The sequence below is a fragment of the Photinus pyralis genome, unplaced genomic scaffold, assembly GCF_008802855.1.
Source record: "Photinus pyralis isolate 1611_PpyrPB1 unplaced genomic scaffold, Ppyr1.3 Ppyr1.4_LG1, whole genome shotgun sequence".
In the NCBI taxonomy this organism is placed as follows: Eukaryota; Metazoa; Arthropoda; class Insecta; order Coleoptera; family Lampyridae; genus Photinus; species Photinus pyralis.
This window is the reverse complement of record NW_022170249.1, coordinates 43,781,201-43,804,112: the sequence shown is the minus strand read 5'-3', so window position 1 is coordinate 43,804,112 and position 22,912 is coordinate 43,781,201. Positions and strand designations below refer to the sequence as shown.

Sequence of the window (22,912 nt, the reverse complement as noted above, 5' to 3'; positions counted from 1 at the left end):
AAAACAATCGAAAATTTCCTAAGATGGATAAAGAAATTACATTCCATAGGTAAGTATTAAGTAAATGTAGCATTTATACATTATAAATCAAAATTTGTATTCTTTCAGTTTCCCTAAAGGTGAACTACGAAAAGTGTGGTTAACACTACTTGGAAAAACAGATGAAAATTGGAAATGCAATCTAGATAATGTGTTTGACATGAAAACCTGGTTTAGTCATCCTTCTGCAACTAATAAAGTATATTGTGTATTAGATGCATGTCATATGCTGAAATTGATCAGAAATAATTGGTCAAACTTAGACACGATTAAAAATCCTGATGGAGATCTTGTAAGGTGGGTGTATGTCAAGGAATTGTATAAATTACAAGAAGCAGAGGGATTACATGTTGCGAACAGGGCCGGATTAACTGTGTATGCGCCCCTAGGCAAAACCCTACTGGCGCCCCCCTCCCCCTCTTTTCCTAGTAAGAATACAAAAAAGTTAATTAATTATAATGTGTTGTTTATTAAAAGAACAATACACTAAACTAAAATTCAAACTTAAATATTTTTGTGTAATTTTTTTACAGTAGGATTCTTTTATAGCTACCCTACAATGCAGCCTAATGGATGATATTATAATGCATTGTGAACAATAATTAGGAACCAAGCTAGAAATTTAAATTAAATATTTTTGCGTGATTTTTTACAACAGAATTCTTTTATAACATCACTTTTTACATACCCTCAGCACAGCAGCAAGAGCAACATCACCGACACCGTCGACATCAGCGTCCGTGGACTTAGAGGGAAAATAGGTGTTTAATTTGCGAACATGTTTTAGCTCTTCATCCAATCTATCTTTCTTCACCTTATCTAACTTTCTCCTTTTGGCTCCACTAAGTTTCGTATTCATTTCAATTTTTTAATTTTATGGGTTCTCGTTCGAATTGAATCGTTAAAAAATAAGCTTACAACTTCGTTGCATTTGTATATACGTGATATACCATATACGAAATAACGAGGAGAAATAAAAATCACATTCACACCTTTAGACGTAGATCGAAACAGAAATTAGAGGCAGAATGTAATGAATCATGAATGACTAATCAGACTAATGAGAAAATATCTCCGACTAACTAACTCATATATGGAATTATTAGTTGCCATTTGGTTGTACTTGTACTTTATGAATGGGATATGTTTTGTCTGTTATCTTATGCTTATCTGCAACTGCAAATTATTAACTGCGGTCGGCGCCTCGGCGGTGCTGTATGCTGACGGTGCACGGTGCTGTCGCCACACTACATAATAAGATAGGCTCAACAATTAGTTTTTTGTCTTATGTATAATGTAATTGTAATAGTGATACGTGACTGCTGGTGATAGAAAATTATCGCGTACACGTTCGGTGCGTGGTGTCGGTGCCCGGGCGCGGCGCCCCATTGATCCGTGCGCCCCTAGGCAATTGCCTAGTTTGCCTAGTGGATAATCCGGCCCTGGTTGCGAATAAATTAAAACGTGCCCACATGGAATAGTACAGACAAAAAATGAAAGTAAGCACTATGTTCTATGTTATGTGAAATTTAAATCTATATTAATTATTTTAGGTGCATTTAGCAGCACAAACATTAAGTAGGAGTGTGGCAGATGCCATCGAATATTTGAACACTCGTCATCCGGAAGAGTTTAAAGGGAGCGAAGCCACCGTTGACTTCATTAGAAAAATTAATGATCTTTTCGATTTGTTAAACTCCAGTGGTCCCCGAGCATCAGGGTTTAAGGCTCCCCTAAGATTATGTAATGAAGCTGTTTGGAGACCGTTTATTTTAAATACAGTTCATTACTTATTAAGGTGTACGGATGTTGGAGGCAGACCTTTACATATGACTCCTAAAAAAACGCCTTTCCTGGGGTTTGCAATTACCTCATTTTCCGTTTGTAGAATTTATGATTCCTTGGTAAAAGTAGAAAAACTTAAATACTTTTTAACCTACAAGGTATCACAGGATCACTTAGAAATATTTTTTTGCTCAATAAGGCAAGTATTAATCCTGGAAAGTAATACTTCATGTTTAATGTGAATCATTTTTCAGAAGTAAAAATGGATGGAACAATAACCCATCTTGCTTACAATTTATGCGAACAATGAGATTATTGCTCCACACCAAAATTGACCAGGGATCCGGGAATTGTAAAGTATTAGACGCCACCACTGTTCTTAGCGTACCAAGCACTGCCACACATTTGGAACAATCATTAGATGTACCTATCATTATACCGAAAATATAATTATGCTCTTGAGCCAAAAGAACAAATACTCGATCATGATTATGTGTGCAGTGAAACAATTGAATTAAGTGAAATCTTATCAAATGTTGTCACTTATATAAGTGGATATGTAATTAAGATGTTACAAAGGCGACATAAATGTGAAGAATGTGTGCTGGCATGTGAATCGCAGGAAGACATTAGAGAAGGTTCCTATTCTCTAATTTCCTTTAAAAACAGAGGTATACCTAGTTAGATTGTTGAAAAGTCCTTATTTAACTAATATTTCTTTAAATTGCAGGAGGCTTATATGTACCATCAATTGCAGTGGTGAAAATTTGCACAAAAGTAGAGGTGGCAATTAGAAATATCATGCATTCAACTGGAAACAAAATTCCAAATGAAAAAGGTTTCATGGAATATTTTGTCACCGCCATTGCACAAAAATTTTACCAAGAACTGTACACGTTATTTCCTAGTTTGCATGAGCATTTTTTAGAATTTAATATTTGTGACGAGAATCACGGATTTTTGCTTATCAAAAATATTATTTTTTCATATTGTAGAATAAGGTTTTTTAATTTGGCGAAAAAGTACACAGAAAAAATACAAGCGAACGTATGACGTTGTTTGTGGTCTTGACGCTTCAGTTCTTGGACTAATTATTAGCATTGTAGGTAGTTTCACAACTAGGGAATGTATCGATGCATTGTGATATAGGCAACACAATATACTTGTTCAACATGTTAGGAAACGCACAGGAACTTTTTGAAAGCACATTGTATGCAGTTTTTAACAAGCCCCCGTAGCATATACTTAGAAGATGGCGACATTCATAATCTGACTATTGCGCATGTTGACACGCAATCTCCCCACATCTATATCTCTGTTAACACCTTTATTCATATTTCAAATTAGGGTTATGTAATTATTTGTAAATTCGTTGTTGAGCCCACCGCTCCTATACTAGATATAAATACAACTTTATTTGTTACGGTCAACTTGAGGAACTCTAGCCGATTTTCTTCTGTGAGGTATGTATGATAACGCTGCGGCAGTATGCACTTGAATGTCTCCTTTTCAACCATAATTCGATCTCCAAACTTGGTGCCGATCACACCGATATCAGTAATTGGGTATCGTATTTATTTCCGATTTCCAGATCTTTTGCATTTATGAATGGCTTACAATAGGTAGATGAGTTCAAGGAGGCGAAATCAAATTCTTCCATTATTATGAGCAGTAAATATCTGTAACAAATAAATAAGTGAAAAAATGAATAATCTAACTGCTACTTAACAAAATTAGTCATTAAAATCGTACTCACCAAATAACGCCGCAAACTAGTTCGCTCGAAGCACTGGCTGAGACGTTAACTGCACTCGGATTTTATTTCAATCTTTATCTAATCATAGCGGAAGCAACGTCCTGTCAGTGTTTCTAGAAATTTCTGAGCGGAAGCAGCATCGTGTCTCTTATCTACATCGAAATGTATTTAAGCTGACGCATTTCAATTAAGTCATTGCATTTGTATGTGCATGTGAGCAGATTGTCTCAACTGCTACTACTTCAAAGCAGAAATCCTCTTTTAAGCAGCGAATATCTGGTAAGAGTGTTTTATCTTAAAAGGCCTTGTGACCATAGCGAATCCTCATATAAATATGTTGATGCTTCTTCTCAATTTCAATGTTATTTAATACAATTATTTCAGCACGTTTTAAAAAAAAAATCATAATGGAAGATATCGATGAAGCTTTTGTTGATACTGTGTTTGCCAGTTTACCAGTTATTGATGGTCATCGTCAAACTCTCCGCATTTCTCAAGAAGAAGAAATTTTGCTGTCAGCAGGTCTAGTGCAATTCCAGTTTGTAAATACTACAGAAGGCGTTTCCAAATTAATCTATCACCATCAACCTAGGAGTATTGAAGACAATCAGCGCAATTGTAACATTAAACCAATTTAAATTACGATCATTTCAACATGAAAATTTATTCGGGTACATCCACTTACCTGAAAGTGTTTTAAAGTTTTTAAAACAATTATGGCAAGCAAGAACACTAAAAATTATCTGTGCAACCGAAATTTATGAAACGTTATCTAACAATCGTTTAGTTAATCGAATTGAACTGGATAAACAAAGTCTACGTATGTATCCTCAACTAGAATTGGAAAGTTTGCCGTATCATAGATTTTATAGACATGTAAATGTAGATCCTACAAAAATTGATTTGTTACAATACCAAACTTACCTTGATAGCTGTAGTTAAAATGGGTGTAATAAATAATATTCAAAGATTAAGTTTCAATGATTATTTAGAATGTTTAAGGAGCGGGATTACTAAAAGTGTCAGATTCCGACCGTATTTCAAAGAGATTGTGAGCTGCGTAATCGAATACGATGTACAAAACATTGGAATCAGCCATGGCAGCGCACCCACATCGATGGCCCAGCGCCGTTAATGATTTATTGTAGAGATTGTATTATGGCGGAGCGTACACAAAAAACTTTGTAGCTTCATAATTTCTAGCATTCCCCCCATTCTAACAATACTTGAACTACTAAACGTTCATATCTCAAAGCCTCGCTTAGCTCCAGATGGTTAAAGCGGCAGATTCGTAATTCACGTATCGACGGTTCAAATCCTCGACGCAGCCTTTTTTTCAGACAAATATTTCACCAGCTATGACGCGTTTCCTGATCCAGAAACACCGGAAGCAAAACACACAAAATGTGACGTCACAAAATGGCCGACTCACGCGCTCCCATTGGCTCACACGTGACCACGTGACCGAAATACTCGATTCTCATTGGCGTGACGTCACTTCCTGATCTAGAAGTCTCTTTGCTCATCTACTCCCGATAAATTAAGACTCAAGATATATTTGAATTAACTTTATTAAAAAATAAATCTTGCAAATTAATAAATATATACACTTTTAAAAACTAGACATTTATTAACAGGAAGACCAATTTTTTATCAATGGAAAATTCTATATCAGAGACACTAGGGATAGTATTTCAATCAAGATGCATTGTACTAATAGGTATGTCATCAAATAAATAAGTATTGATTTTGTAATGTAGATTGTGGGTTTTTCAATTTAAATGTGATACAAAAAGTTTTATGAATTACTTTTGTCTATATTTAGTACCACTGAAATCATATCTAAATTAATTTGAGTTGTTCATTCATATTTCAGTTAAACCTATTCAACAGTTCATGTTCATGCAAGCATATATTCACATAGGATGTTTTCCCATCATATAAGTTTAACTGCAAAATGAAAGACTGATGCTAAACTTTTAAATAACTAACTGAAGGAATATTGTAAAATGCAACTTTATTGATTTGGCGCAATAAAAATGTCTTCCTAAAAATTAGAAAGCATAATGAATATGGATACAAATTTGTAGTGTAAAAATAAGAGGTGTTTGAAATCACAGATTAGGTATAATTCAAATGTAATATGTAATAAAATTAAAATTCATACAACAAAAAAACTGACCAAACATTTTACACTGTACTTAACCAAGTACGATATCTTTCAATTATTTTATAATATCTATTTATAGTTTTTGTGAACAGTTTCCAACATGACAAATATTCAAACATTTCGTACCAAGTTAAACACAATGAGCAATAGACAGGTATATAAATGTTATACGCATTATCACAATGAGCAAGTTAGACAGATATGTCAAATACAACATACAGAACATTTACAGATTCAATATAAAATTCAATAGAAACATGAAGGCATATAATAAAGAAGAATTACTTAAACAGTGTTAAGCTGTAAGCAATGATATGTAGGAAGGATTACAAAATCAGTCATGGTGATTTGACACACTGTTCGTTAGAGGTGAAGCATGTTTCAAGGCATGTGCCACACTGCCATTTGCAATGGAATTTGAAATACCAGGAACAGTTTTGGATGTCAATCGAGGCACTAATGTCAACGCCAACAATGCTAAGATATGAAGGCACAGGTACATATGTCTGAAACAAACAGTTTTTTATTATCTTGTTCATCTTTCAACTGAGCAATGCACAATGTCAATTTCTTTACTCGTGCACAAAACCAAATTTTAAACTTTCCACTAGGTTTACTATGGCTAAAAGAAACACCTGTAAATTTTCCCATGAAATCACAATAGGTAAATACTAACGTTAGAATGTACTGTACATCAAGAAGATTTTTTTACAACATTGCTACATGTTGGAAATCCATGTTTGCATGTGACATTTATTCATTATTTAATGCTTTGTTGTTTGCTTGTCTAATTATCAGTTTTTGTTTGACAATTTTATTCTTACATTATATTGATTGAGGAAAAGACATGGATGGTTTCAAGTGGGAGGGGTAACGATTTTTATAGACAGACCATGCTTGTATTCGTTAATTCATTTCCATGCACTTCAGAAAAGGGGAACGAAATAATGAATGTCATATGTAATAGAACCTAAAAATAGAAACATGTCATGGGAAATATCAATAATTGGACAAGGAAACAGTAAAAGGAGATGAATAAACGCCATTATGTTCCGCACATGCGCAAATTTATTTCATAGTATGTCTAAATTCACTTCTAGAAGTGTCTCAGAAACGGAAACTTATTTGATATTATACTCAGTGTCTGCCAAACTGGGGGGTGCAAGGCTCTGTTAAGGGGGTGCAGATCCCCGATGTGTTTGAGGCAAATATTTACTTTTAAAATACGTACATTAGGAATTTTTCTGAAAAATTGCATCTGAACGATTCTTACACACAAATAGGAAGGTATCTACAATTCAGTAAATTCCCCTTTCTATTCTGAGGAAAGCACCAAGATTGCACAATGTTGCCAAATGATTTCATCCAGATTTATGATGGTGCTATAAAAGAAGACATCTCGAATGAACTATAAATGACCTCAAAAGCCATGGATGTTATGATATCCGACTTGAATGAAAAGCATAATATTTTATGGGTCATAACAATTTTTTTAGCACGGCCAGAAAGTTGAGTAAAATCACTAAGGTTTTTGGTATCTTTGAAAATAAATGGGCGCCAAAGCATTGTCAAAAATTACATTTTTCGGTTTTTTGGCCATAATTTCGCTATTGGTAGACCTAGAAGAAACTTTGAGAGGGAAAATTAATCACCATAAAATTCTCCATAACTTTTCCCATTTACCTAAGCGGATTTGTATCTCTTACTGTTTCCAGGGCCCCATAGTAAAAATCTATTTTTTAATCGTGATAGAGGGACGTGAGCAATTTTAGTTTTAAGAAAGGGGGCGCCATGGAAATAAGTTTGGGAACCACTTCTCTACGGTCATGCCTATTACATAAATTAAAAACACAGCCTTCTAGCGCAGAGATCTTAACCCCACGAACGGACATAATTCGCACAAGTATAAGATATATTTTTCAAGAGTTTCAACAGTATTCCTATTGGAGATGACTTTAAACACTTTTAACACAATAAATATCAAAACCATTTTAAGAAAACCCTGAAACTTAAAAAATGATTACAAATGCTCGCCAGAAGAAATAGAATGGCGAACGTATATTCACGTTCATTTTTATACTTACAGGTATAATCTAATGCTGGGCCAGAATTCCAATACAACAAAAGTGAACGTAATGTATGCCATAGCCAAACGTGTCACTAAGAAGGTAATTACGTCATAAATAAATTTACTCTCAGTACTGTACAAAAAATAGTGTCTTAAATTTCGTCTCATCTGAAAATATAAAATTAGTTTCAAAAATGGTAACATCACAAGACTAACTTACGGTTCTTGCAGCAAGTGTAAATAGTGCTCCACCTGCGAAAGTCAGGTAATAACCAGGATAAAATCCATGCCAAATGGCGGATAAAGCGTAAGTTAGGACTGTAGCATTCTTTACTCTTTCATACACAATAATACGTAACCAACGATTGGTCCCAATATTCCAGGCTTCTATACTTTCTCTTAAGCTGGTACTGAACTGAAATGAAAGCAGAGCTGTTGAAACATAAGTAGCCAAAATGTCATTTTGTCAAATTTTAGTCCTTATGCACAATCGGAAGATATCAACTGATCTAAACCAAATTAAAACACAATGTTTTTAGATCTGAAAATGTCACAAACCATTACATTATAAATCAAATCCGGTGCCAAGTAAACTCAATCCATCTAGATGGCGCCAGGTTGATCAGTGTACTTCAAGGTTAATAGAGAAAGTAGGTTGCCTCGTAACTTTCAGCCAATAAACGTTCAGTATTAAAATACGCGAATGACGTCACCCAGCATCCCATTTTGTCCACATCATAAAAATTAATTATTAACGCAACAACAACAGAGCAAGTTCAAAAAATGCAAAGTGGATCGAAATGGTACTTCACATGGATGTGCTGAAATCTTCCTGCATTGCATAGAAAGAAACATACTAGCGAAATATTAAACACACTTTATTCAAAATAGCTTACATTTCATCTTCACAGTCTTCGACCGGGAAATGCAAACTGCACAGTTCGGGGTTCAGGTGTCCCTTTCCACTGCACTTTATAACCCATTCATTTTGTAATACAGGAATTACCTTTTGGAAAAGCAAAAAACTGCCATTTGCTTTCGATTTGTTGGAGCTGCTGTTGCATATAAAAACGTCACAAAGATTTCCATCCGCATCTAATCCCTTATATTGATACTTAAGTATCCAACAGTAAGTATTCAATCGAATTATAATAAGTATTCGTAATAGTCTTCAGCACTGTCTGACAATTACATAAGTACTTATACAGTTCAAATATAACTGTCAAAGTCAACGAAAATTTAAACACCAATCAAATGCGACCTCCGGATTCTCGATGACGCGTCTCTATAAAGTTACGAGGCAACCTACTCTCTCTACTAACCTTGAGTGTACTTCAAATTAATGTAATTTGATTAATTTAGGTTATGTTATGCACATAGTGTGGTTAATTAAATTCATAATTCAGTTATAGTATACAAGTTTTTTGCAGGGCGCCATACTGCCCGTACACCAGCAGTTATGATTTGGGGAGCGATATTTCTTGAGAATAGATGACTGTTGGCGCGGGACAAAAAGTGAGAGTAGGTATGCACCACAGAGTTGTAAATAGTACAGTGGCGACCAAGGTTACTAGAGACAGGAGGTTGCCTCGTAACTTTAGAGAGACGCGTCATCGAGAATCCGGAGGTCCCATTTGATTGGTGTTTAAATTTTTGTTGACTTTGACTTAGTTTTCTAACTCAATGACTTTGACAGTTATATTTGAACTGTGTAAGTACTTAATTGTCAGACAGTGCTGAAGAATCTATTACGTATACTTATTATAATTCGATTGAATACTTACTGTTACTTAAGTAGGTATCAATATAGGGTATTAGATGCCGGATGGAAATCTTTGTGACGTTGTTATATGCAATAGCAGCTCCAACAAATCGAAAGCAAATGGATCGCAGATTCAGTTTTTGGCTTTTCCAAAAGGTAATTCGTGTATTACAAAAAGAATGGGTTGTATAGTGCAATGCAAAGGGGACCCTGAACTCACTCAAAACTATATTCAAATGATTTTTTCTTCCATTTTGTCTATTAAAGATAACATTTCATTAAATCAAAGAATGTCTTTCTTCCGATATGTGCACTATTATAGATATATAACTCTTGGTTAAAAAACATAAATGGATAGGGCACCTCCACAACATACTTCTAACTAAATTAACAAAATAGAAGATTTGTTTAACTGCATACAATATAGAAGCATTTTGATTTTGTTAATTAAAAGATTTCTGTAAGCAAAGAGGAGGGCACGCAAGTTCTTCCACCATTATACAAATTTTCACCTAATCTTGTAAATAAAATAGTTGCAGTTAGTGCGGGAAATTTGAAAGAGGGCGCTATCTGTGACATCTGCTTATCTTAAAGATCCTGATGCATTTCAATACAGTAGGCCTTAAAGTAACACGTATCGCACACGAAAATGAAGTTTTTTATTCATGTAAAAGCAAAAAGTACTTAACAACATATTATTATTTCAATAATTTATTGATATTCCACAAGATAACATTTTTAATTAATGACACTTTGCAAACACATGCGTCTTACTGTGTACAGCAATAAACTCTTTGAAATTTTTAATTTCATGCCATCGCTTAGTATTCTCTCCAACTTCTTGAAAATAATTTTCTAGTTTTAGAGCAATCTTGAAATGTTGCTTAGCTAGTTCATGCTTGTTAAACACACGATGCAAAAAATGAAGATCATAAACATCCTCCAAGTTTTTAATTTCATAATGCACCTTCATCTCCTCGGTTGTTAATAAAACACAGTTCCATGGCGCCCATTCTTGATCGATGAACCACCTACATAAACGCAAGTTGTATATGTCTGTCACTTCCGTGAGTGCTGAATGGCCATGCCAAATTTTAACCACAATATAGTGAATATCCTTGGGTTGCAAGATAAACGCAATAGACGATTCACTAAGTTTCAGTTTTTCTTCGTGGCGTATTAAACGTAATATGAAACGATACGGGGCCACATCCACCCACGGTTCCATTACACGATCATCCCAGGTACAGGTTAAACAAACTTGGAATTTCTCTAACTGAGAATTTGCAGGGAATTCTGAATGACACTTTAATTTTCCGCATCTGTTGCAACAATATAGATTGGAGTGCATAATTTTCTCCTTAATTCGGAGCATCCGCTTACATACTCCATTATTACATTCTGGAGTTTTAATGTGTTTGATAAATAATCCTTTGATGCGTTTCATAAGTATATCCAAGTGCTTTCTATTAATACCTCTTACCATCAATTCACAAGCTCGGTCAATTAACTCCACCAATTCATTGGATAAATAGCAATTATGGTCACATAACAATAATTTCAAGTTCAGTAAGGCTTGAATTTTCTCCTCTACTCCTACATCAATATCATTTAACGATAAGAAAATGTTGTAGTATTCATTTCCCTGTTGCGTCTCTAAGGTATCCATTTGAATATTGAAGTCTATGGCTTTATTTGTCCAATCTTTGTAATGTTTATTCCACTCTATCGGATTTCCAATGGTCTTAAAAAAATCGTGTTCTTTCTTAATTTTCATTTCCATTTTAATTTGATGTCTGTGAGCTTCAATTGCCCTTAACATTTGTATTTCCTTATCGAGCAACATAAAAAACGATGAAATTTTGGCAGGTCCTGAATAGCTATAACAAATGCGTTTAATTTCTGATTTTTTCCATCGATCAACCATAGCGTATAACATAATAAAATCTTCTTTAGTTCTAGGAAAAACCTTTCCAACAAGTTCTTGTGCCTTCCTATCTTCATCAGCTTGTTTATAAAAATCGTTCAACTCTTCCTCTAGTCGAATGCGCTTCTTATATTCGGCACATAGCTCTTTTAGGGCTTTTCTGATCTTCCAAGCTCGAAAATACCTTGAGAAAATGAAAAAATAACCAGCAATCGTATATCTTATGTTTAAAAATATTACATCCAAGATAAAAAGCCAACAGCCATACAAAAATACCAAATGAATATTTCACATACCTACTTATCATAATTTGTTTTTGTATTATAGCATAGCATAGTAGTACCTACTGAATCAAAAATAGAATTGATAATGATTTTGAAAGACACGCAATAAAAATTGACCTCTACCATTTGTGTTTCTAATAATATCACCTATATTTGTCCTATACTCTAAGGTATATCAATTTTATAATAAAATAAACAAACAAATCTTAAACAAGACACTGTGTATATAAAAATTCACCAACCTTTGAATGGTACGCACTTTCCTTTCAACATCTCTTCTTTTTTCCCATTCTTCGGCTGTTTCGTAAGGTCCAGCTACTAAAATTCTATCTGTAATTGACGGAATCCACAAGTCTTCTTTTGCCATTTGAGTTGCTTGTGCATAATTAGTGTCTAAAAGACGATTTCGCAAAAAATAAGTTTGCGTATCTCTATGACTTTTCTGCGTATGATGAACTTTTGGTTTAGGAGGCCCTGTCTGAGAGTATCCATGATGGTATTCAACTCCGCTATCTTTATTCACATACCCTCCAATAAACGGTTTTTCAATGCATTGGTTCATCATTTCAACAACAATATCACGCCAACCATCCTCTGCGTCGGAATCGAGCATGTGTACTGTAATAACATCGGGAACTGTTGCAAATTCTTTGTAAGCATTTGTAGCAGAAATTGTAAAGTCGGGATTTTTCGAATAAAGATACAACTCTAACATATTAAAATCGCCAACGTTAAATTCGTTAAGTACCTTATCATCGCTGACAAGTGAGCGGCCTTCTTTAATTAACATGTTATCTGCGGTAGTACCAAACACATCTTCCAAAATGTCTTTAATTTCAGATATTTTTATTTTTGACGAATATGTTTGTGTGAAAACTGTGCCGTCGTTTGTTGTAAATTTTACTGTGATGCTACGACCTTTGTCATTTAAACTGCTTAATGCCAACTTTTCAAAAGGATCTACTGCCGGTGGTGAACTACTCACATCACTTTGTGGATCCATCTTACGCCACAACTGTAAGCGTTGACATTGACAGCAAATGAATAGAATCTTTACATTATAAAAACGTCATATTGATTGTCCCAATTCAGCCTGGTACAGACAGTTACAGGAACATACCTATACTTTTCATTGATTTGCCCCAGATAAATACCCCGATTATATAAGCTGCATCTTGCAGGAAGTGCAAAATGAAGGAGGAAACTAAAGGATAAAATTTTGTAAATAATAGTAATAATAATTTAAAAAATTGTATTTAAATCGTGCAAACCTCTGCAACTGCCGCCGTGCAACTTGCATGTACAGTTTAATTTTAGTCGCATTTAAGTTCAATTCTTTCATACATTATTATAGTACCTCCACCGTAGCTTACACCAAAGTTTGCAATTCTAAAAACCTTGCGCTTGATAAACCAAGAAATTTTAAACACTCTTCACAAAGTGTTCACTTTAAATGGCGTAAGCTTTGGAATTTACGATAACAGACCCAAATACATTTTTAAGAGCATTGAATTTTTGACAATTTTCATCTAGCCACAGCTCCATAGGGTCAATTGGATTTGGAGACACATTTCTTTAAAAATATAAAAATATTCAGTTAAGTCAGTTTGCTTTACACAATGGTTTTCAGAGAGGTATTTGAAGGAAATGTAATTAGTTTCAGTTTGAGGCCAGTGTCTACAAAATACGTTGCACAAACGCAAAAAAAAGAGAAAACAAATTTTTTCTAAAAACTGTTCGACATCCAAATTACTCAGGTATTTTTCCACCTTTATCTACTTCTGTTGCTGGCGGTTAGCACAGAACGGGGAGGGATTGCTTCAGTTGCTGGCGATTTTATGAATGACAAGATCAAGTAATGTAGTCTGGCCACTGCGAACGTTCTCACCAGAATTAGGTACAGTATAAACGACTCGCCTTTCTAGGAATTGTGTTCAGCAAGTGAAGAAAACGCAGAATAGAATGAAGATTTGTAGATGATCATGAAGAATAATGCAAAAAAATTGCCGTTAAGATATACAGGATTATGTATTTAAAAAATACCAACTTTGGGTCAAATCTCCGAAACAGTGGTAAATTTTACTTCTCTGCCTCCTTTCCACTTCTCTGCCTCTTTTGATTTCTATGCCTGTGTTGACTAGCCATTTATATACAAGAATTTATGTCTTACTAACCTATCATAGCACATTTTATATCTGTGATACGCGGGCATTAAAGCATCACCATAGGAATTCATTTATACTTAATGACAAAACAAACAAATATTTGCAGGTCATTGAAAATTAGAAACGTCAATTATTAATTGTCAATACCAACTAAATCACAAGATTGGCCTTATTTCGTATAGTTTCTGGAACTTCTTGCTCATTCACAATGAATTGAATTATTTAAAATTACGTTTGACGTTTGGATGGTTTCAATCACATTAACAAATTCGAACCATGCATACTCGATCAAACATAATGAATTATTATTGTAAACGAATTTTGACGAAGAAAACTATTTGTAAAACATAAAATTCTGTATGTACCACGGGCATAAACTGATGTTTATACTCTCGGGCGACTAAAAAGCTCTCGGGTCATGGGCCCTCGAGCTTTTTAACTCGTCGCCCTCGAGAATATAAACATCACTATTATGCCCTTAATACATAAATAACGATTACAGCATACTAATAAAGCGAAAACTCACTTCTCGTCCTTGGTAAAGAATATACTATTCTTTTTCCTTCAGTGAAGTTGCCTTTGAATTGATTACATACAAATTTTTCTTTGGTACGTCATTAGGTACTTTTACTGAACTACCTGCTTAAGGGATTTATTGTTTTGGCTGTCACCATTTATCTTTGGAGTGATTTCTCCTTCTCTTTGATGTCTGCGACTGTGGCTCCATTGAAGCGTTTTTACGGATTTGTATTTGCATATAAACAATACGAGGTATGTTACATTATTACGCAGCATTTTTCGCATTACGTATGTTTTTTGGGGTTTTCCTTCCCACAACTCAACTTCTTCTCGTAAGTTCTTATCGTTCTTTGTTTTGGATTACCTTTTACGTTGTATCTACCTGGATATCACTATTTATTACCTACGCAGTACGTGAATGATATAGCATTTTTACCTGGACTCGAATACATCTTAGTTTATTTTGTGCCCTTGAAGATTCATATCTGTTAATTTGATTACATTGTATCGTTCGAATTAGTAAATTAGTTTTACGCTTGTAGACAGATATATGGATAATACGTAGTCGATCAAAATTTTGCAAGTGTAAAGTGATTCGAATTATGGTTTCTTATTGAGTATTAATTGCGGTTTAGTATACGATTAACCTGATCAGTGTCAGACATTAGAATTGCTTATGCAATATTTTATGTGCCGCGCCATTCACCACCTATGTTTCTTGTTTGTTGTGTTATTGTCTGTTACACATTAGACTGAACGTGCCCTTTTAAGCTTTAAGACCTTAAGCGTGTGATATGAATACTTTCTCCGACTACGTGTTAATCTCCTTTTTACTAAAAATTTATTTAAGGTTAAATATTGACATTGCAGATCTATATAGTGCTATTTATTAAAAAGTAGACACAGGGATTTATGTATAACTCTCGCCAGGAAAGATTGCCGGTCACAGCACACCTTGTGTCAATTTACAATCTATGTTTTTTTAAGATGCGAGCGACTTCTGGAATAGGATCGTTCCAATGTTGAACGTAAATAATTTTCGTTCAACATTGGCACGATCCTATCCCGGAAGTAGCTCTGAACTTTCGAAAAACACAGATTGTAGACTGGGATCAGGTCTTCTGTGATCGGCAATCTTTCCTGGCGAGAGGTTTATATAGTTTTTTCCTACATATAAATCCTTGTGTCTACTTCTTAATAAATATCACTGTATATTACAGTGTACTATTGGTAATATTTTTTATATCATTTATTAAATTACCCTCCATTGTGACGTCACTTATTGTTTCTGTTCTATCCCTGTCAACTATTTTACTTTTTACTACTTTTCTTCTGTACTTCGTTTTGGTACAAAAACCCCAATATTCACCTCGACCCACCTCTACTTTGTCTGAGCTTATCGTGTGCTTATTTTAATGCAGTTTTGTTACGTTTGCTCAAAGTGAACGTAGCACGGTGTGTGATCCTAACATTTATATTGCACGATGGCAAATAATTTCTTTTGTTTCCTTGCCTACTTTTTCTAATAGAGCTTTAATCTTATAACAAGAACGTTTAGGTTTGCAAATTTTGAAATTTTTCCCAAAGCGAAATTCCTTTTTTTGTCGGAGTATATTTCCCTGGTGAATATTGGTTTTGGGTAACAGTTGGAAAACAAACTAGTCAACTGTAGTATCATGAACTGGTGGATATTTTTGCGCGTTATTTATCAATGTCTTTATCATTTTAATTGCCACCAACAGTCTGTCCGGAATCCGAGTTGAGGCTCAGTTTACACCTAACACGAATACACAGTAATACACTAAGTACACCAAAATAAAAAACATACATTATATAATCGAACATTTTTCTAGCATACCCTTTTCATCAGTCACTTCGGGCAATTATGTAATAAATGCAACTTAGCATGGTGGCATATTCTAGAATGTTCTAAAGAACCGATATTGCAATAAAAACCACAATATACTTAGAGCAAAATAAATGAATGTGACTGATTATAGTCGAGGAAAAAATATAAAGCCGATCTGATCTACTACAAAAGCTACATAGGGCTTATAGTACACTTTAAATACGCAAAAGTGTACCCAGATGAACAGTTATCAAAAATACCCAGTTTACTCTTGGCCCTTTTTCTAGACATCAGATAGGGTTGGATTTCAGGTGAACCTTAGAAGCATGCATATCACTCACTAATGCCCAGGCGCATGTATTGAGCAAATCGAAAGAAGAAATTGAAGAAAGAAGACCTACTTTCATTGATAACTCTTCTAAAGTGGCCCATGGTTGTAATTGCAATAATTCTTTAAAATTTTCATTTTATATAGGTATTTTCAAATTTTGAATGTAATTACCATGACAAATGCCTTCATAATGTACCACACAATGATATTACATAAATATGCTTAGGTACCCCAAATTTACACATTTACATTCATTAAAAAATTCAATAAAATAAGTACTATTCTATAAAGTTACTTACCTCAAATTTAAGAATATATATGTTAGAGAACCCATCCCAATTGGAACTACCATCTTCATTAAATCCACTAAATCCGATACCTGCATTATTACAAATTGCATCTGCAAATATCCACGCAAAATAATACTTAAATCTAACAAGAAGCATAGCAATTGTTAAATGATAAAACTTATACGCCAAAGTCGTGTTTTCTACAAAGTCATCATCTTTGACTGCTTGAACAGAAAACACAGGAATAAATTTCACAAACATGGCTGCAAATATTATCGAGAGCACCACTTTCTTAAATACGACTATACAAGGTGAGGGTTCCAATACCACTGTCCTGCTGTTTGAATTATTATCCAAGTTATTCTGAAAACAAGAACACAATATATAGAATCAACACATCAACCAACGCACTTACATTTGGCGGTTTTTGTAGGAGATGTTTGCCATCAATGAAGTCCATATAATCATTATAAAACAGAACAGGTCCGGCCATCAATGCTGGAAATGCCAGCGCATAACTGAAGTATTCTAATGGTGAGGGCATTTTGGAAACAGCATACAACTTTCGATTTTTAGATAGTTCCGTGTCTAGCCTTGCCAAGCCATCGTGAATATTAAAAGCCAAACTTGTTACTTTTTGTGTTATTACCATTAAGGGCCCTAAAACACAATTGATCAATTCAATTGAGTAGTAATGGTTACGTTTTTTACATTGTTAAAAAGTGTAAACCTCTCGCCAGTAAAGATTGTCAGTCACAGAACACCTGATCCCGGTTTACAATCTATTAGACCGGGCTGAAAGTACGTTGAAAACTAATAATAAAATCACTCGTCTGCCAGTCGTAAGTGGCAGCATTAACTTGGGGCGGCGCTAAATAGGTGACTTCTACAACTAAATTACCAAACTATAAGGGTCACGGAAAATATTTGTATCAAGAAATCCCATTTTTTCCAAAGTTTTCAAATATGCAATGGCAGACGATTTCAAGTGCAGCGTTGGTAGCGAAAGACGCCCTCCAATGTAGGGAAAAACACCCCTGAACTAAACCATGAGGACCGTATAAAAATTATACATAAAAAATTCCTCTTTTTGTCACTACTTTAAAATATATCCTGGCAGACGATATTAAGTGTAGCTTTAATAGTGGCAGACGTCTTAGAAGTTAAAAAATTTAGGTATAGTAAATCCCAGCGAGTGCGAGCGTGTGAGAGATAAGCGCGCGAGAGCATATCCAACAGAGATAGCGATAGGATACTGACTACTGAGATCTTTCAAACCATTTGATTCTAAACTTCTGATTCACATAGTTCCATCCACTTCAATGAAACGGATTGTAGAAACTCAGACATTTTTCGGTGGCATTCGCCCAAATTGCGTTGAACTAAACCATGAGGACCATACACAAGTCATGCATCCGGTAAATGCGTGGGAACCCGGTAACGCGTTACCCTGCGCGTTACACATCAACACCCAAATTCACGAACATCTCTCGAAGATTTATGAATTTCTGCGTGTTATTGGAAAAGAGACCTACTTCCATCTATACCTTGATGGTAGCGTCAATTTTACATTTCCCAAAGCAATAACAGCAATATCCATATCGGAAGCGCTAATAATGACTTTGCTACTTGTTAGTAGTTTATCAAGATGGTAAATTATTCGAGAATCTGCCTCTTAGTGGCTGCAGCACAATTCAGTTTTTACCACATCATCTTCCCTTGTCTCAAATTTATAGCACTTATCCTCATATGTGGCAAACACAATTTTCCTTCCAAGTAAAGCACAACAGGTCTTTTTTGCCTAGGAACGGTATAAGTAATCTATATGAGAGGCTTTGAGCTATCATTGCGAAGTGGTTTTATGAAATTTGCAGGCTGCTTCTGAGTGGAAACAGAAATTGAGTACGATTGTAATCTTTCCTTATTTTGATCCCAACGATCATGTTCTGCGTCCTTCATGGAAGGGGTAACTATCTGTCAAAAGTAAGATGTACTTCTCTCGCTGACACAGCACAAATCTTGCCGAGGATGTGTTCAGAAAATCGCTCAAAGGTTTACCGGAGATCTTTTAAAAGATGCAAAAAAAATAATCCATCGATTAAAACAACATCTACAACTGGCGATGGACTAGGAGCACTTGAAGAAATCATACTTCCGAAAAAGTTTCAGCAAAACAAACTTGTCGATTTTAATCATCGATCCATCAATGTTGCATAGAGACAACGGAACTGGAGTCAGAGGATAGTTTAGAACGAGCTGAAGATCTATCTTCTTTTCTCTTCAAGTTTTCTGTTTCTCAGTCTGAGAAGAATTCAAGAAATACCGACAATCTTATCGCGAAATAAACAATTTATTATTTTCCCTAATTTAATTCGTTTGGTAACTCCAAGCGGTGCGTAAATCTATAGCTATCTCTGTTAGTTGTGCTCTCGCGCGCTTATCTCTCACACGCTCGCACTCGCTGGGATTTACTATACCTAAATTTTTTAACTTCCAAGACGTCTGCCACTATTAAAGCTACACTTAATATCATCTGCCAGGATATATTTTAAAATAGTGACAAAAAGAGGAATTTTTTATGTATAATTTTTATACGGTCCTCATGGTTTAGTTCAGGGGTGTTTTTGCCCTACATTGGAGGGTGTCTTTCGCTACCAACGCTGCACTTGAAATCGTCTACCATAGCATATTTGAAAACTATGGAAAAAATGGGATTTCTTGATACAAATCTTTTCCGTGACCCTTATAGTTTGGTAATTTAGTTGATCATCTACAGAAGTCACCTATTCAGCGCCGCCCCAAGTTAATGCTGCCACTTACGACTGGTAGACGAGTGATTTTATTATTAGTTTTCAACGTACTTTCAGACTGTATTGTCGAATTTTTTGTCGCTTACGGTTTGGTTACTATGTACGCTGACTCCCGGTCTATATGTTTTGTGGGATAGTATCGTGTCAATGTTAAACAAAGAGACTTTTTCGTTCAACATTGGCACGATCCTATTCCGGAAGTCGCTCGCATCTTAAGAAAAACAGATTGTAAATCGACATAAGGTGTGCTGCGACCGGCAATATTTCCTGGCGAGAGTAATACAAAATTGAAAAAAAATAATTTTTAGCGCATTTTTGATTCTCAAAAAGGAGCTTATAGTTTCACTAACTGGTCGTTCGGGCGCCTCTGTAGCTTTTATACATCGATCAAGAACTCGATAATTGAATAATGTTGAACTTTGGGTTTTTTGCATTTGTTACTATCGCGTTATTCCTGCATTGCAGCTTATGGACCGCTCTTACTGACATTTTAACAAACCTTTTAATAAAAGTAGATCGATCGATTATATATACATTGAAACACATGCATTGAGAGGATTATGCTATTGTGTGCGCGCATGCGCAAAGGTAGCTCTTTTATTTCTAGGTCGATTTACTGAAATTAAAAGACCTGTTAATAAAAGTAAAATTTGTTTATGAATTTCATTCAAAAATCGCCTTTTATATATCAAATATTAACAGAAATGAACAAAACTGATGAAAATATGTAGTAACAAAAAGAACGTCTTAAAAAAATCAATGCAATGTAGATTGAATTACATGATTTATTTACAAATAATTAATAATAAATTTATAACAGTTCTTAAATGGATTGATTCATAACAGTGAAATATTATCAATGACATAAACAATTTATAACATGTATATTTACCACATACGAACGCGAACACTAATAATCAATTCGGCATTGATATTACAACTACACTCAGCCGCAATTCAATTTGCAAACAATCTTTCTGGAAAATTCTTGAACAAAACACATCATATGTCCCAAAAAGAATACAGACTTGCATTAAATTGTAGTGACTTAGAACTTGGTCCTCACAAACATGTAATTTCAAGTGGAATCAACTTTGACTTCATCAAAAGAAATTCCCACAGTTTTCCCTTTCGCGGACATATTTTCACCTACTAATTTTAAAAATATTAGTGCGTATATCTTTTAAAATCCCCGGCTGTATAGTGATTTTTGATGCCCACCTCCTCAATGTAAACAACTCTGGCAGTGGAAAATTAAGTAGTTGTAGTGCAGTCGAAAACATTGTATTTATAGAAACGAAGTAAATTTGTTCTTTTTAAAGGGTTAGGTCATTGTACCATCCTAAAAGCTAACTTCATTATTTGCGGACGATTTTCAAAAAATTTTGACAAGTAGATAATAGAAACAACTAGAACTCGCGTATTAAAAGTCCGCGACGACCGAGGTGGTTAGAACTTCAAATTAGAATATTTCTAGAACAGGGTTTCAGAAGAGATTTACAATGGGAATATTGTAGTAGGTCTGAATGAGATGTTGTACTTGTGGTTAGCTGTATAGTCAGACAAAAGTGCAATAGCTTCACAAAAATTCACACTTCACTATTAGGGAAAAGCTAGAATTATTTTTCAGTAGGCGGGTTTTCAGCCAAGGCTGTTCTACCAATCCACTATACATTTACAAATATCCATGCCCAAACCCGGATTCGAACCAGGGACTCCCAGCGCCGCAGTCGAGCTTACACACCACAGCGCCACACGGACATTGTGACCGAGAAAGTTATTTTATGCGAACAACTACGCAAAAAATAATTTTGGAAAGGATCCTATGATAATGCGTTGCTCATAAAAAGTACTCGAATAACTGTCAGTCCTTTTTGCAAAGATACAATAACAACAACGTCCATATATACAAACATCAGATATCAATCATTAAATAAAGGCAATTGTAACTGTAAGTAATTTATATCATAAATAGGTAATAGATGATATTTACTTACCGGTAATGTCGAGTGTATACGATCCATAATCGTAAACTTGCCTATGCAAATGAATGCAAGATAAGTAGACAAGCGCAATCGCTAATACCATCCTAAAACAAAGGTTTGCAAATATTGCTCTCCTTCCGCTGGGAAAACGCATTTAAAATACCTCTGCATAATTTCTGGGCTTTGAGTTCGTATGACAATGTAACATAACGCAGGGAGCCCCGCCAAATGAATCGCCTGCCTAAAAAAGAAAAAAATAAATCGTTTTAATCAGTTTCTTTTTCTTTTCAAGTGAACTTTGTTTTGAAGATGAAACAAGTAAATAAAAATACTAGTGATTTAATAATGCTATTTAATTATTTTAGGCATTTTAACAGACAAAAACTAACATACTAACTTGACGTTAAGAAGGATGCTTTGTTTTTTGTTTAATAATTATTGACAATAATCAATTTACTTATTTATTGTAATTAAATTAGTAATCCATTATTGATTAAATTAATTAAATAACTAAAACTTAATTGTAATTTATTTTTCTTTTCTGCTATTTGCATTTTTCGTCACGAAGGTAAGGTTACGAGATATACATTGTATTGCATAGATATGCATTGAGCAATGGAAATCCTGTGTTAGTTAATTGGAGTAACAAACCATTAATTATCAATTTTTATGTACCTACTGCTTATCTCTCTAAATAAAAACAATCAATAAATTTCCAAACAAATTAACCCATAATTTTATATCCTATTCCGTTGTTGATTACTCATAAACCACTTCTGATAAGCACTAAAATACTTCACTAATAAGTTTATATTGTACAGATTCACGTTAAATTATTAAGGAAGGTGATTATCAACCTCGGCATCAACTAATGTAATGGCTACAAAACAACGTGAAGAATTACTTACATTCCAAAACAGAAGTATCCAATGCATAGTCCAAATATAAGACCAAATCCATGTCTTGTTCCTGAGTTTGTTTTCGAAGGGTGAAGTACAGTGCGAAACAAAGACGCCAATGCAAGTGCCACAAATTGACTGATTACAAAGTTCACCTAAAAGAGAAGAGAATTCTTTATCAAATTAAATTGGCAATTCAGGGCAAAAAATAAGAAGGCCCTTTTGACATCTCATACCCAGGATCTTGTTTGCTATATTTATTTAATTTATTAA

The 22,912-nt window shown here is 34.5% G+C and overlaps 1 protein-coding gene and 1 long non-coding RNA gene across 3 annotated transcripts; one reads left to right on the top strand and one right to left on the bottom strand.

The window, feature by feature from the left end:
- Positions 1 to 2,082: 2,082 nt before the first annotated feature.
- On the top strand, positions 2,083 to 4,554 carry LOC116159236. The gene is made up of 2 exons (XR_004142922.1): positions 2,083 to 2,495; positions 2,555 to 4,554. It is a non-coding gene; the product is annotated as an uncharacterized LOC116159236 (long non-coding RNA).
- Positions 4,555 to 5,133: 579 nt separating this feature from the next.
- On the bottom strand, positions 5,134 to 22,817 carry LOC116175643 (lysophospholipid acyltransferase 2-like). Of its 2 annotated transcripts, XM_031493873.1 has the most exons (8): positions 22,649 to 22,817; positions 21,904 to 21,981; positions 21,753 to 21,844; positions 17,361 to 17,605; positions 16,955 to 17,308; positions 8,039 to 8,233; positions 7,835 to 7,986; positions 5,134 to 6,256 (listed from the first exon to the last, which is right to left on the bottom strand). In XM_031493873.1, coding segments are annotated over exons 1-8 (1,290 nt in total). In that variant the 5' UTR covers positions 22,651 to 22,817; the 3' UTR covers positions 5,134 to 6,084. The 2 variants fall into 2 exon arrangements, 1 of the variants encoding a protein (XP_031349733.1); XR_004146337.1 differs by lacking the exons at positions 5,134 to 6,256; positions 7,835 to 7,986; positions 16,955 to 17,308; ... (2 more) ...; positions 21,904 to 21,981; positions 22,649 to 22,817 and adding exons at positions 8,715 to 11,691; positions 12,034 to 14,040 and having other exon boundaries at positions 8,106 to 8,233.
- Between the last annotated feature and the right edge of the window lie 95 nt (positions 22,818 to 22,912).

Excerpts from the sequence above, each read along its gene's own strand:
- LOC116175643 (XM_031493873.1), bottom strand. Across the intron at positions 17,606-21,752 it reads GTATACACTCGACATTACCG|GGCCCTTAATGGTAATAACA; the intron begins GTAAGTAAATAT and ends ATTGTGTTTTAG. Across the intron at positions 8,234-16,954 it reads TATATATTCTTAAATTTGAG|TTCAGTACCAGCTTAAGAGA; the intron begins GTAAGTAACTTT and ends CTTTCATTTCAG.